General features: G+C 48.2%; 5 protein-coding genes across 5 annotated transcripts; 3 read left to right on the forward strand and 2 right to left on the reverse strand.

Moving 5' to 3' along the window:
- Positions 1 to 34: 34 nt before the first annotated feature.
- On the reverse strand, positions 35 to 916 carry GLAREA_07629 (uncharacterized protein; the record flags this gene model as incomplete). The annotated part of the gene is made up of 4 exons (XM_008082316.1): positions 35 to 406; positions 453 to 584; positions 644 to 660; positions 718 to 916. The coding sequence occupies 4 exons, from the start codon at positions 914 to 916 to the stop codon at positions 35 to 37; spliced, it is 720 nt and encodes a 239-aa protein (XP_008080507.1).
- A 2,272-nt stretch (positions 917 to 3,188) lies between these two features.
- On the forward strand, positions 3,189 to 4,480 carry GLAREA_07630 (uncharacterized protein; the record flags this gene model as incomplete). The annotated part of the gene is made up of 2 exons (XM_008082317.1): positions 3,189 to 3,230; positions 3,278 to 4,480. 2 exons carry the CDS (start codon positions 3,189 to 3,191, stop codon positions 4,478 to 4,480), a joined length of 1,245 nt encoding a protein of 414 aa, XP_008080508.1.
- Positions 4,481 to 5,151: 671 nt separating this feature from the next.
- GLAREA_07631 (P-loop containing nucleoside triphosphate hydrolase) lies at positions 5,152 to 6,316 on the forward strand (the record flags this gene model as incomplete). Its single annotated transcript, XM_008082318.1, has 3 exons — positions 5,152 to 5,247; positions 5,308 to 5,455; positions 5,505 to 6,316. 3 exons carry the CDS (start codon positions 5,152 to 5,154, stop codon positions 6,314 to 6,316), a joined length of 1,056 nt encoding a protein of 351 aa, XP_008080509.1.
- A 462-nt stretch (positions 6,317 to 6,778) lies between these two features.
- On the forward strand, positions 6,779 to 10,412 carry GLAREA_07632 (uncharacterized protein; the record flags this gene model as incomplete). Its single annotated transcript, XM_008082319.1, has 3 exons — positions 6,779 to 7,451; positions 7,498 to 9,513; positions 9,571 to 10,412. 3 exons carry the CDS (start codon positions 6,779 to 6,781, stop codon positions 10,410 to 10,412), a joined length of 3,531 nt encoding a protein of 1,176 aa, XP_008080510.1.
- A 280-nt stretch (positions 10,413 to 10,692) lies between these two features.
- On the reverse strand, positions 10,693 to 11,757 carry GLAREA_07633 (vacuolar protein sorting-associated protein 26B-B; the record flags this gene model as incomplete). The annotated part of the gene is made up of 4 exons (XM_008082320.1): positions 10,693 to 10,826; positions 10,882 to 11,023; positions 11,082 to 11,554; positions 11,607 to 11,757. The coding sequence occupies 4 exons, from the start codon at positions 11,755 to 11,757 to the stop codon at positions 10,693 to 10,695; spliced, it is 900 nt and encodes a 299-aa protein (XP_008080511.1).
- Positions 11,758 to 12,266: the final 509 nt, after the last annotated feature.

The raw sequence follows: 12,266 nt of genomic DNA on the forward strand, positions 1-12,266 counted from the left end.
AAAGGGAGGATGGGGGGGAGATGTGTTGAGAATCTCAAGTCGCCTCTTGCTCGGGTATTTCCTTATCTTTTGAAGAAGTTGACGTCCCAGGTCGTTGCATATTTCCTAATTCTTCCCCCGTTCCACTTTGCCCCCTCTTCCTTCCGGGAAGATGAAATCTCGATGTAGTGGGCGACAAAGAGTTGTTATCCGAGTCAGCAAATTTTGAAAAGAACCCCTTTTTCTTTGCGTGCTTGGCTTGATCGTCGTTGAGCCCAACATCCTCAAAGCCTTCTTCTGCGGTTGGAGGTTGCCTCTCAAATCTGCGCTCGTTCATGGCGGACCGAGGCAACCTTGGTATCCTCGCCGAGTCGAGACTTTGTCTTCCATTGTCATATGTAGCAACTGGGGATCTAGCCGATATGTCCTACGCATGTGTTAGATGGAAGCACCGGATAGTTTGCGGCACGCACAAAAGATCTTCTGTAGGAATCAAATGATTCTCTTGATATCGGGAAATGCTCGATCTCAGTCTCGCTTTCATTCGACCCCGCCATAGGATTAGGACGCCGTGGCCAGAAACCTTTCTTTTCCGGAGGCGACGGCTGCAGCACAATTAGTTGTGCCCAACATCTTGCTAGGGGCAACTTTCTGGAAGATACACTCCGCTATCATTCACAACTATTATAACAATATCAGCAAGAAGATAGGGCGGATGGGGAAAGTGCGGGGACGTACCGCTCATCTTGTATTCTACGGGCTCCTGGCTCTTCTTTGAGCTGATGCTCATCGCGGAAGACGACTTCGATCCGGTCGTGTCGACCTTTTCAAAGCCCGGTCGTGTGCCATTCTGCGACAGAGGTCGAACATTTTCTTCCGGCAGGTGTAGACCAGTGTGTATCTCTTTACGATCTCTAAACGGGTTCCAGGTCGGCATTGTGAGGAAGGGATTGGTGCTTTAGCTTGCGCCGCACAAGGACCACAGTACAAAGGCTTTACCGATGGTTGTTGCTGAGTGCTTGACAACGCCCAGTCGAGTGGTTGATAGTGAACTTTTAAAGTTGTAACAATCACCAATTGTCATGTCGTTTAGTCGTCCAGTTCTTCCGCCTCGGCATGGTCGCTTGGGAAAGCCGGGTAGAAACTAACGGGATCACCACTGCTGTACCTCACTCTCACATTCTGTAGACCACTTAGTCCACTCGCCCTACCAATGGATTTCGCTGTGCCGGACGGGCGTGGAAGCTAGACATGTGTAAAGAAAGGTAAAGCTGCAATCTGCTTTGATGCATGAAGACTATTGTTGAGGCCTTCGTTATGGGAGTTGTGGGAATTGGTTCGGGGGGTCGGGGCGAGTGAACCCCTCAGGTGCGCAAGAGCCAAGCCGAGACATATTTCGTACTACTGTACCTCTACCTAGGTGTTCTACTGTATCTACCCTTCCCAGGTATCTTACTCTCGGATTTGTTAGTCGATACGCGTTGAAACAGTAACAACTGCATTTCTGGCAGGTACCTTTCTTCCCCACTTCGGCAGCATGAGTACGGGGTACGATCTGGTCTACCTATAGGTACCTAGGTAAGGTAGGTACCCTCGAGGTACCGTAAGTCAGTAGGTACTGTAGAAGTACACATTCGTGATGACGCAGTTCGCAGAACAACCCTGCCGCAGACGGGATTGATGGAGGGGTAATCAACCTCCTTCTCAGTCATCGTCGGGAGAAATCATGACATCCTCTTAAAAGCCTCGGAATAATAATAACAATGGCGAATGATAATGTACTGTAGAAGGATAAATAATGGCCTCTTGCTGTGCTTCTCTCCGCTCATCCGCTAGTGCTACTTGTATAGTAACGTTTGCCACATTCTACGCTCATCGCTAGCTGGCTTCCTTGAAAACGATTCAGGTAGGGTGACTTTGCGCATCTTGGCTGTATCCTCATCGCATAGACTTTGCGGGCAAAACACCGTGAGGTACAGCCTCTGGCTGTTAACGTTGAGAGCTAAGGGCATAGTGTGCGGGACTTTTTTGGACTTTTGACACACCGGCTGCGCGCCTCTGGACGGTGCGTGGACCCGGGTCTTCAAATTTCTCTGCCTCTCGTGCTCTCCACAAGCTCATGTTGATACCTCCTGGAGTTTTGAGTCCAACAGGTCTTTACAGAGTGTGACAGTCGATATAAGATTGCCTGGGTACCTAGGTATGTAGCCATAAAAGTTACATTATTTTAAGGAGATCATGAAGGCGTCCGGACGAATACTCCTAGTCTCCTAGACAGGAGCTATTTTAAGCCCCGTGCGTTGTCCAACGTGTGCTACACAGGTTTCCGCCGTGCATGGCTTTTGTGATTGCAAGGTAATGCACGTTATTCCAGAGCTGGGGCAGCAAAATTCGCACTTGGATGCGCAACGGTGGAGCTCGCAGAAAAGACGGGTGCTGAAATTATTTCCTGGTACAGTATCGGTACTTTGGTAAATGGATCTATAGAAGCCACACCTCTCCCAGAATTTTGACCACCACTTCGGATCGTCCTTGTTGCCAATCTGCGACTCTCCAAAGTTTGTATTTTCACTCGACGCCATATCCTCCATAGGCAGCAAAGGTGCTCATTCTTGCTTATCCTTGAAGCATTGCGAAATCTGGTTCCTCGAAACACTCTTATCCTACCTCAAGCGGAGACCAGCAGGTAGCTGACATTTGATAGACCTTCAAGGTGTCACCAGCAAATACCCGAGGTCAACGAAACCTGACCAATACTTCTATTCTAGGGCTGGGGCGGCCTTCGGTGCTGTGAAGTCCATCGTTTGGTATTTGGTACCGGTGGCTGAGCTACTGTTCAAATTAACTTGTAGGACCTGTAGGTATCCAAGAAAAGACAGGTCTGAGGTTGTACATCATCACGTAAGGCTGTTGTCGTGGGAAGCAAATAGAGATTGGCAAACCGCCATCTAGGAGCATATTGGTGTTGACACCTCTGCGGCTGTCGCGCCTTCCGAGACACATTCCCATCGTCGATTTGGGTTTCGACCGATCGAAGCAGCCCGATTGTAGCAGGGCTCTGGGTGATTGAAGCGACAACGAAAAGTGGTTGCTTGATTCACCGTTCCGACCACGATTGTTACATCACTTCTTCGACGCCTCCTCACCTCCGCGGAAGCCCACCACAATCTGATTCCCAAGTAATTTGTATCTTTGAGAGCACCGACACAATGTTTTTCACTAGTTGGGAGCTGTGGGAGCAGATGACCTTTGTAAGTGTCTCGCAAAAGCTGGTAGGTGCAACTGCTCATTAAAGTAGGTCCTGGGTTGTGCTATAGCCGCAGTCTTCGTCATCGGATACGTAAAGCTTTTATGGCAGAACAGACTGGTTAGGAAACAGGAGCTGGTCGATGAAGACAAGAGGTCGCGCATCGAAGGGCTGAGGAGTAGTGGGCAGATTGTCGAGTCGCAACAGGCCCACGATATTCCCTTTGGAGTCCGAGCTATACAGAGCGGCATTCAGGTTGATGGCATATGGATCTCGAACACCAACACACCAGTGCCGAGTGAGCTTGGACTTGACAGATTTGCGACGCATGGCTCTGGCACGAGTCATAGCCCCTCTCGAGAGGTTGCACAAAAGGCCGACAACAGGTCCAGGCAGGGCAAATCGCCGCTCAGAAATGACCCTGTAGCTTCGACGAACCTGCTCGACGATGATTCCTATGAACAAGCCGATAATGGAGCTAGTCATCCTTCCTATAAACCCAGAAAGTCCTCCCATCTTCGTTATGGCAGCCACGGAGGAACGAACTTCGATGACGGGACGCTAGCGCATCTCGAAGGGCATTCATCACCAGCGAAGAAGAAAGTTTACACCCATCGACCACGAGGATCTCGTCAAGTTGATCTCGAAGGCGACTCGGCATCCGCAGCCGACAACGAGCACTCGTCCGGAGGGTCATCCGATTCTGATGCTACACTATCAGGAGGGTTACGAGTACAAACTGACCGTCAGAATAAGTACTCACCAATTCGGAGCGGAGTCCAAAGGCCTATAAATCCAGTTGTGGCTACTAGGATACCGGGCCGACCCATACGTGATTCGTTTCCATTTCCTACTGCAAAGTCTGAATACACACAGGTTCCGCTAACCGACTCGCCAAGTCATGAAGGAGAAGATCCGTTTCTCACCCCAAAAGCTTCACCGCCTGGGGAGTCGCACCTAGGAAGCTCTATGGGAGGTCAGCTCTTAGGCCACAGAGCTATATCCTCTGATTACCACCCGGTGCAGCAATCTGGTGATCCTACGGCGGAGCGCTTTGTTTCTGGCGAGCTCCACCTCAATAGACAAATGCGTAAAGTGAACTCGGGGTTCGAAGTTCTACCAGCTGGAACTTTCAATGTGCCCACGACGTCGAGACAAGAAAGCTACAATCTGCCAGATGATGACTTTGGGGAGAGACGACAATCAAAGTTACAGAAAAAGCCTCGAACGTCAGGAGTCTTCGATCGGACTTAAATAGACGAATTTATGAAATAAAGAGTAAAATATCATATAGACTGGCGGAACCTGGTGTGACTCAGCGCTGAAATCATATGCCTGTATGTCGCAGTATCCGTAAGATATGGGGTCTGGAGTGGTACGTTTTATGAAGGGGCAAATTTGGAGGAAGGATACTAGTCATGGCGTTTATGGTTTGTCGGGAAATACATTATGAATACCACCACGGCTAGGAACCGTGTTTCTTAGATTCGAAATATATCCACTTGAAAAACTTGACCATAAAATAATGCCTCATCAGCTTTCAAGGTTATCCAGGTCAATGTGCTGACTGACATCAATGATATGGCGACTGACCCATCTCGAGAACACACACTCACTCACTCCACTTGAGATTGATCATGATCTCAACTAGAGGGAGGTTGCCATCCCATTCCAAAATACGCTTGTGCTATTTGCCGCATAAAGATTAGAGCTATCAAAAAATACGTCGGGACAGGATTCTCCTCGCTCGCCGCCCAAGAGGATAGTTAATGATCACGTGGCGTCGTGTTTACCTCTTGACGCGTCGCGGTTGCATCCTTTTCTCCAAAAACAAACTTGACCAAACTGTCGCCCTCCATACTTTTGAATACCTGGGCACCTCTGATTTTCTGATCAGCACTGTGAGAGGATTATCACAACCAAATATGACTTCCGAGGAAGTTGAAGCTTCCCAATCTGGGGTTGAAGAAGGAGGAGGCATGGGAGGGCCTGGTGCTCCAACGCCACTCAGTGCACTCGAGGTGCGTATGATGCAATAACAGATTATGAGCTTGATGTTACAGGGCTGACCAGAGGCTTAGGGTGTCGCGGGCTTAACAAAACGAGATATTCAATTGATTGTAGATGGAGGCTACAATACCGTCGAATCTGTAGCCTACACTCCCCGGCGGATGTTGGAACAAATCAAGGGCATCTCCGAGCAAAAAGCAACCAAGATTTTGACTGAAGGTACGTGACTTATTGCGTTGCAGCAAAGCGGCCTTTAACCTCTTCATAGCATCTAAACTTGTCCCTATGGGCTTCACAACCGCCACCGAAATGCACCAACGTCGAAGTGAATTGATTTCTATCACTACTGGGTCGAAGCAGCTGGATACTTTGCTTGCTGGGGGCATCGAAACTGGCTCTGTGACAGAAATATTTGGCGAGTTCAGAACTGGTAAAAGTCAAATTTGCCATACACTTGCCGTCACTTGTCAGTTGCCATTCGACATGGGAGGAGGTGAGGGCAAGTGTCTCTACATAGATACTGAAGGCACTTTCCGCCCAGTTCGTCTACTTGCTGTGGCAAATCGGTACGGACTATCAGGGGAGGAAGTTCTTGACAACGTCGCTTACGCTCGTGCATACAACTCAGATCACCAGTTGCAACTGCTCAACCAGGCTGCTTCGATGATGTGTGAAACGCGATTCTCTCTTCTCATTGTAGACAGTGCAACGTCTCTGTACCGCACTGATTTCGTTGGACGAGGGGAGCTTTCTTCTAGACAGACACATCTGGCCAAGTTCCTCAGAACCCTCCAACGACTGGCGGATGAGTTCGGTATTGCCGTTGTCATCACTAACCAGGTGGTTGCTCAAGTCGATGGAGGCCCAAGCGCCATGTTCAACCCAGATCCCAAGAAACCTATAGGAGGAAACATCATCGCACACGCCAGCACCACGAGGTTAAGCTTGAAGAAAGGACGAGGGGAGACACGGATATGTAAGATATATGATAGCCCATGTCTGCCGGAGAGCGACTGTCTGTTTGCAATTAATGAAGATGGCATTGGAGACCCGAGCCCTAAGGACCTGGAGAAGGACTAGAACTAGCTTTGATATAGGCTTGCACTTGGAAGATTATTACGAATTTCCTATGTATCTGCATGGTTCACGGCGTGGTCATTCTTGGTTTCCCGGCCACTGTAGCTGAGCTCTGCGATGCGTACATTAGAGCATTTGGGTGGTGTAAATTTCAGTTCAAAGGCTCGATGTAGGTGTAATCGATGTTTCTGTCGGTGGGAGTTGAGACACATCTTGTCTGTTATGAGTTTGTAAATACTTCCATGTAGTACATTTATCATTAACAACATATGTCACCAAAGCTATCCATAATAATGGGGCCATGAATTGTTGAAGCTCGTGCCAGCAAGTGCCAGCAGAGAAAACTGCAGCCAGGGCCGGCTCTTTCTCGGCACTTTTGCTGTCGCGATTCTTCAGAAGCGCGTCTATTGATATACACAGCTCTCTGTTTGCCAACCTGTCGACTAGCTCTTTAATGGAGACATCATGAATCGAAAGGCACCATTCTGCAGCTACAAGGAGACGCGAGTAGACTTGGAACCTTTATCGCTGGGCTCGACAGTTGCGATCCAATTGCCTCTTCACGGCACATCTATATTTCCTTCGCGAACAGCTCAGAAACGTCCGCATATCGTCGAACACCTTGTCGCAGAAGACGAGGAGACCTTCAGGAAGCGACACCTTGCAACCGCATCATCAGTCTACCACCGCGCACATCATGGCTCGCCCAGGAGCTTTCTATGGAGGATCCTTGAAGATGGCAAGGTCCTTTCAGTTCAACCAGTCGACATTTGTAGAGATACCACGAAGCAAAAAATGCATGTACCAGCTGCTAAGTCGAAGATGACATTACACTTGGCTCTCCCAAGCCCAGTACTACCGTCATGCGTCGCCTTTTCGGATTCCAGGGAGCATGACATACTAAGCGTGTTTATTCTGACGGAATCTTACCATCTCTACACGCTCACACTGCGACCCGAGCATTTCCAAAAGAGTCAACTTTCTGAAGGAAATGTTGGAGATTGGTGCAAATCATATATCTCATCCGCATTCAGCTTCAAACATCCTCTCAGGCTTGTTGCCTTGACCGCAGATGATATACTTGTCTCACTAATAGATGGTGGACTTCTTAAGCTTAGTCGCAAATCTGGCGGAGATGGTACGCCCTTGTGCCAATTCTATAGAGCCTCGCTGACAACCCATAGGTACTGAATGGCGAGAAGTGTTCTATAATGAAGGAGGCTGGAGCCATAGCCTGCGAAGCCTGATACCATTCCAAGGCAATAACACCGTCCATCATGGCAAGCACAATATAGAACTGTCGGCAGTTATCTCGATTGCATCCCCTAATGTGGAGATTCGTGGATTTCCGTTTGCTTTTACAGTGTCAATCGATCACCGACTTCGTGTGTGGAACCTAAACTCTGGGAAATTGGCTTACATGAAAGATATGTTAACTGGGGAGCTGGATCTCAATGATCCGGTAAAAAAAGTTATAGACCCTTCTCTGTCACAACTTGTCAAAGTTTTTGGCTCTGAAGAGTATCCACTTGTGGTTACGTACTCGCCTTTGGGGACTGGTGAGTTCAAATTTTGGAGACCGAGACTGCAAGACGACGGATCCTTCGAACTGGATGACTTATTTCGAGGTATTAGTTTGCAACCTCGAGCGCCATCCTCCTCCGACGTCTGGACTTTAGCAGACTTCTCTGTAATCGTGGGAAAAGCAAGCATGTCAGACTTCCAGATGTGGATACTTTGGAAGAACAACACGACACATCGAACGCAATCATTGGATTTCCGTACTGGTTCGTCTGCCCGTAATACGTGGAGTGATGGTTGGAAGGCTATGGCATCCGAAACAATGCGCGAAGCTCAGCCCCCGGTGTCTTTTGCTGCAGATACTTTGGACGTTTCCGACAAGTGGCTGGAATTTTTGTTGGCTCCAGGGAGATATACAACCGCAACGATTGAAACAGGGCTTGCTATAATGAAAAGCAATTCTGGTTCAGAAAAGAGCACCACGCGAAAATCAGAAAGCCTTCCAGAAAAGATGTGTTCTGTCGTAGCCTCATCTAACATACTTGAACGGGCGTCTGACGGGAGCATGGATTTTGATCAACTTCGTGCAGCACTGGAACAACAATGGCTGCGATTCTACCGACTGTTACAGGAGCTCAACAAACAACGTGAAGAAGCGCAATCACTAGCAATCGACCCTCGTGGCAATATGCCTTGCATAGTACTGAGCGATGGCATCATCGCTATTCGAATATGCAGCGAATTAGAGCAATTGTGGCACAACCCAGACGCATTGTTTGACGGCAATCTGCGTGTGCGTGCTCCTATTCTTGCTGCCGCTCAGTTTCGAGACGGACTGGCGGAGGGCTTTCTTCACAATTGCAAGTCCATGTTACTTGGTGAGATCTATGAAGAACCTTTACTTGCAGATCCCGCAAGGATGAGAGCATTTTACGAGAAATGCGGCTTCGAAAATCAAATAGATGACGAATCATTTATACAATTAGTGGAGAAGTTGAGAGAGTTTGAGAGTGGTTGGAAAGATCTGACACCAACAGTCTTTGAAGCCGTGCTCAAATCACTTTCTCCCGCTGACGGCAAAGCAGGAGATCTACAAACAGCGAGTTTTGGGGACAGCATAATTGTGCGTGCAACTCAAGAGATTGTCGAGTTGCATCGCAACATTTGTCTTGACCAGATGCTTCTTATAGTCCTTATCGAAGCCGAGATCAATCATAGTGAAGACGGCTTACAGTTTGAGACTGCTGATGTTTTTGACAAACTTGTGGCAATGCTAAAAAGACTTGAATTGATTAGTTGGTTGACTAGCACACAGATCTGGTTGCCTTACGATGAGGAAGAGAAGGTGAAAGGAAACGAGTCATTACAGAAATCTCAGTCAGGTGAAGTCGTGACTGTATTTGAAGGAGTGTTTCGACATTTATTTACACTTTCAAAACAAGCCATGCCGCTGAGCGTGACGCAACTTGTCTTGCAGATTTGTGCATCGAACACCTACTTCGAAGTCCATCCAGCGACGGTACAATGTTTCTTGTTAAAGCACAGCCGGCCTGATCTTGCCTTGGAGTTTGCTCGTTTTGCCAGTCGCGATCCATTTTCGACTTACATTCTAGGCAGGACTCTGTTGGCGTCTAATGATCTTGTTGGGGCATCCGCGCTCTTTCAAAAAGCCGCATTTGGTATATGTAGGGCTTGCCTGGATTTATCACTCATAGTCTCTTACTGACTGACTATAGCATATTCTAATCCAAAAAATCAAGTGGATGTCGGCAGTAGTGGATACTTTACCAACGAACGAGATTATCTGCATGGCGGGCTTCCGTTATACTACTCTCATATCGCGGCATTATATGAAATAGGAAAGCATTATTCCTTTGTAGCAGATTTTGCGCGACTGTCTCTCCAATTTACTAAGCTCGACGACCGCGATCATGATTTGCGATCGGATATGCAAAATCGCCTCTTCACGGCATCCATTTATACTTGCCGATTTGAAACAGCTTACTCAATACTCATGCAATTCACGAACCAAACCCTCCAAGACACCGCTCTTCGCACACTAATCACCAAGATGTGCGAGCAATCTTTTGCCTCTGAACTTGTGCAGCTTCCCTTCGTCGGCCTTCATGACCAAGTCGACGAGTTCTTGGCTCAAAAGTGTTCAGGAATAGTGGACGTACTTGCTGGCGTCCCATATCACAAAATCCTCTATGCGTGGCGGATCAAACACAACGATTTTCGCGGAGCTGCGGCAATTTCTCTTTCTCGGCTTCAAAGGCTGGTTATCGCTGGTAATGGAGATAAACCCATCATTGAAGATAGTTCGGAGACTCCGGTAACTCAGCAATATGTCAATCTTATTAACGTATTAAGCTGTGTTGATTCTGACCAAGCCTGGATTCTAAACGAGGCGCCTCTACAAAAGGGCAGACCATCAAAGAATGCCGAGCAACCGAAAAGGAGGGTTGTTACCCTGAATGATATTAGGAAGGAGTACCAGGCTGAACTTGACCGGATCGCTGCTATCGCAAATAATCAATTTGCCTTTGGGGATGGGGATGAAATGGATGTGTTATGAAGAGAAGAATTATGTACTAGTTGTAATAGTAGCGTGTGTCAAATTAGAACAACATAGCGGCGTTGGGCATGGGGGGGCCTTTGCATGAATGGGCCCTGCAAGGAGAAAAGTAGATTGGAGTTTGCGATATCCATGGATAATAGAAATGCTGACTTTGAAATTCAATATCATTCTGTTCTCCCGGTTGAATCGGCCTCTTGCCGTATGTGACTAAAGTCACAATCTATAATACAGATCGATAAATCGGATGTGCTTGCATCCTATACAGCGCTTGCACACATCACGCCTGAGGTACTTGGGTCCTGTCCGGGGGCACGGTGCCTGTAATTTGTGTTTGTTGACCTGCCTGGGCGGCAATCTCTGGAGCTTGGCGGTACAGGACTATTTCGGATTGCTTGAAGTAACGCCTGGCATCTGGATGGTATCAGTAAAGTTGTAATCAAAGTTCATGGTTACGACAATGGCGTACCTTCGTCGATCAGCACCAGGCTCAGATAATATCTTGTGGAGTACTTCTTGTTGACTTCTCGGAAGGTCGGAGTCAGGTCAAAGCCACCAAGGAACAATCGGATTGGGATAGTCTCTCCTCTTGATGGTGACCCATCCATAATCTGCATCAGTCAACATATTGTCCAGCAATGCCAGTTTTGTGTCTAGGAGGAAGCATACCTCAAATCGCACAAGGGTCTCGCTCTCATTATACTGATTCGGCGCCGCGCCTGTGGTTTCTCTTCTAATAATTGACAACTCCATGTGCTTGATCTTTAACCGTACAAGTAAGAAATATATCCTGCCAACGATGACGTCCTTTAGGTGATACTTGTTCTTCGAATACTCAAATTCGATGTGTAAACAGTCCTCGATTCCTACATCCATCTTGATCGAGCTATTCATTTCTGGTGGAATGCGGTAAGAGTACACCCATATATCTTTCTCACGTATCACATCTGCCATGCGTCGAGAGACAGTCACTCGAACGAAGTAACGAAGCCGTACGTTGATGCCAGAGTAAGACTCGTACTGTTTCTCGATGTTTTTGAAGTTGAAATCGAAGGTTTGAGGGTGTTGGAGGTCGCCTGGTGCAGCCAGTTCCTGGCCCAGAGAGAGAAACTCATAGTGATTCCCTCTATCGAAAAACATCTCTGATCAATCGTGAGCCGTGATGCTCTGTGACAAGGGGACGCGCCCGCATACCAATTGTGCCTATGAACTGTACCTTGATTCCCGTATGCTCCAGTCGTTTTCCGTCTTTGGGGCGGATAGTCACCGCTCCCTTGACTGATTCTCCGTCTTTGTATAATGGTGCCTTTTCCCGCCGTCCCTTCTCCGTCTTCATATCGACCATCTGCCGGTCGTCTCCATCGTCCAGTACTATATCTATATCGACCGGCGTGGAAAAGAAGTACGACATCTTCACGGTCGATGTGGACGTCCCCGGGGATGGTATGGGACTGGGTATTCCAGGACGTGGTCGGCGGACGTTGGCTGGGAAGATGGTTGGCGATGGAGCTGGAGCTGGAGCTGGAGCTGGTGCTGGGTTGCAAGGCTGGAGAGCCTTCCAGGGGGAGCGCAATCAACAAATGCGCATTGGCGTTGCAGGGCAGAGCTCACCTCATGGGAGGAGCACGGCACAAGGTTAATCCGGCGGCTTCCCCACCACCACCATTCCCATCGTGGTCGTTGATTCTCACTTTTGAGAACCCACAAGCTCTCGTCAACTCAACCACCACGTCAACCCTCCACTTCCACAACATCTCCTTCCTTCTTACTATTACACCTGGACATGGTAGTTTGGACGCCTCATTCCATCGTTCTTGCATCTCCGATACAATATTCTACCTGTTTGCGAGCGAG

The sequence above is a fragment of the Glarea lozoyensis genome (genome assembly GCF_000409485.1).
Source record: "Glarea lozoyensis ATCC 20868 chromosome Unknown GLAREA16, whole genome shotgun sequence".
Taxonomy (NCBI): Eukaryota; Fungi; Ascomycota; class Leotiomycetes; order Helotiales; family Helotiaceae; genus Glarea; species Glarea lozoyensis.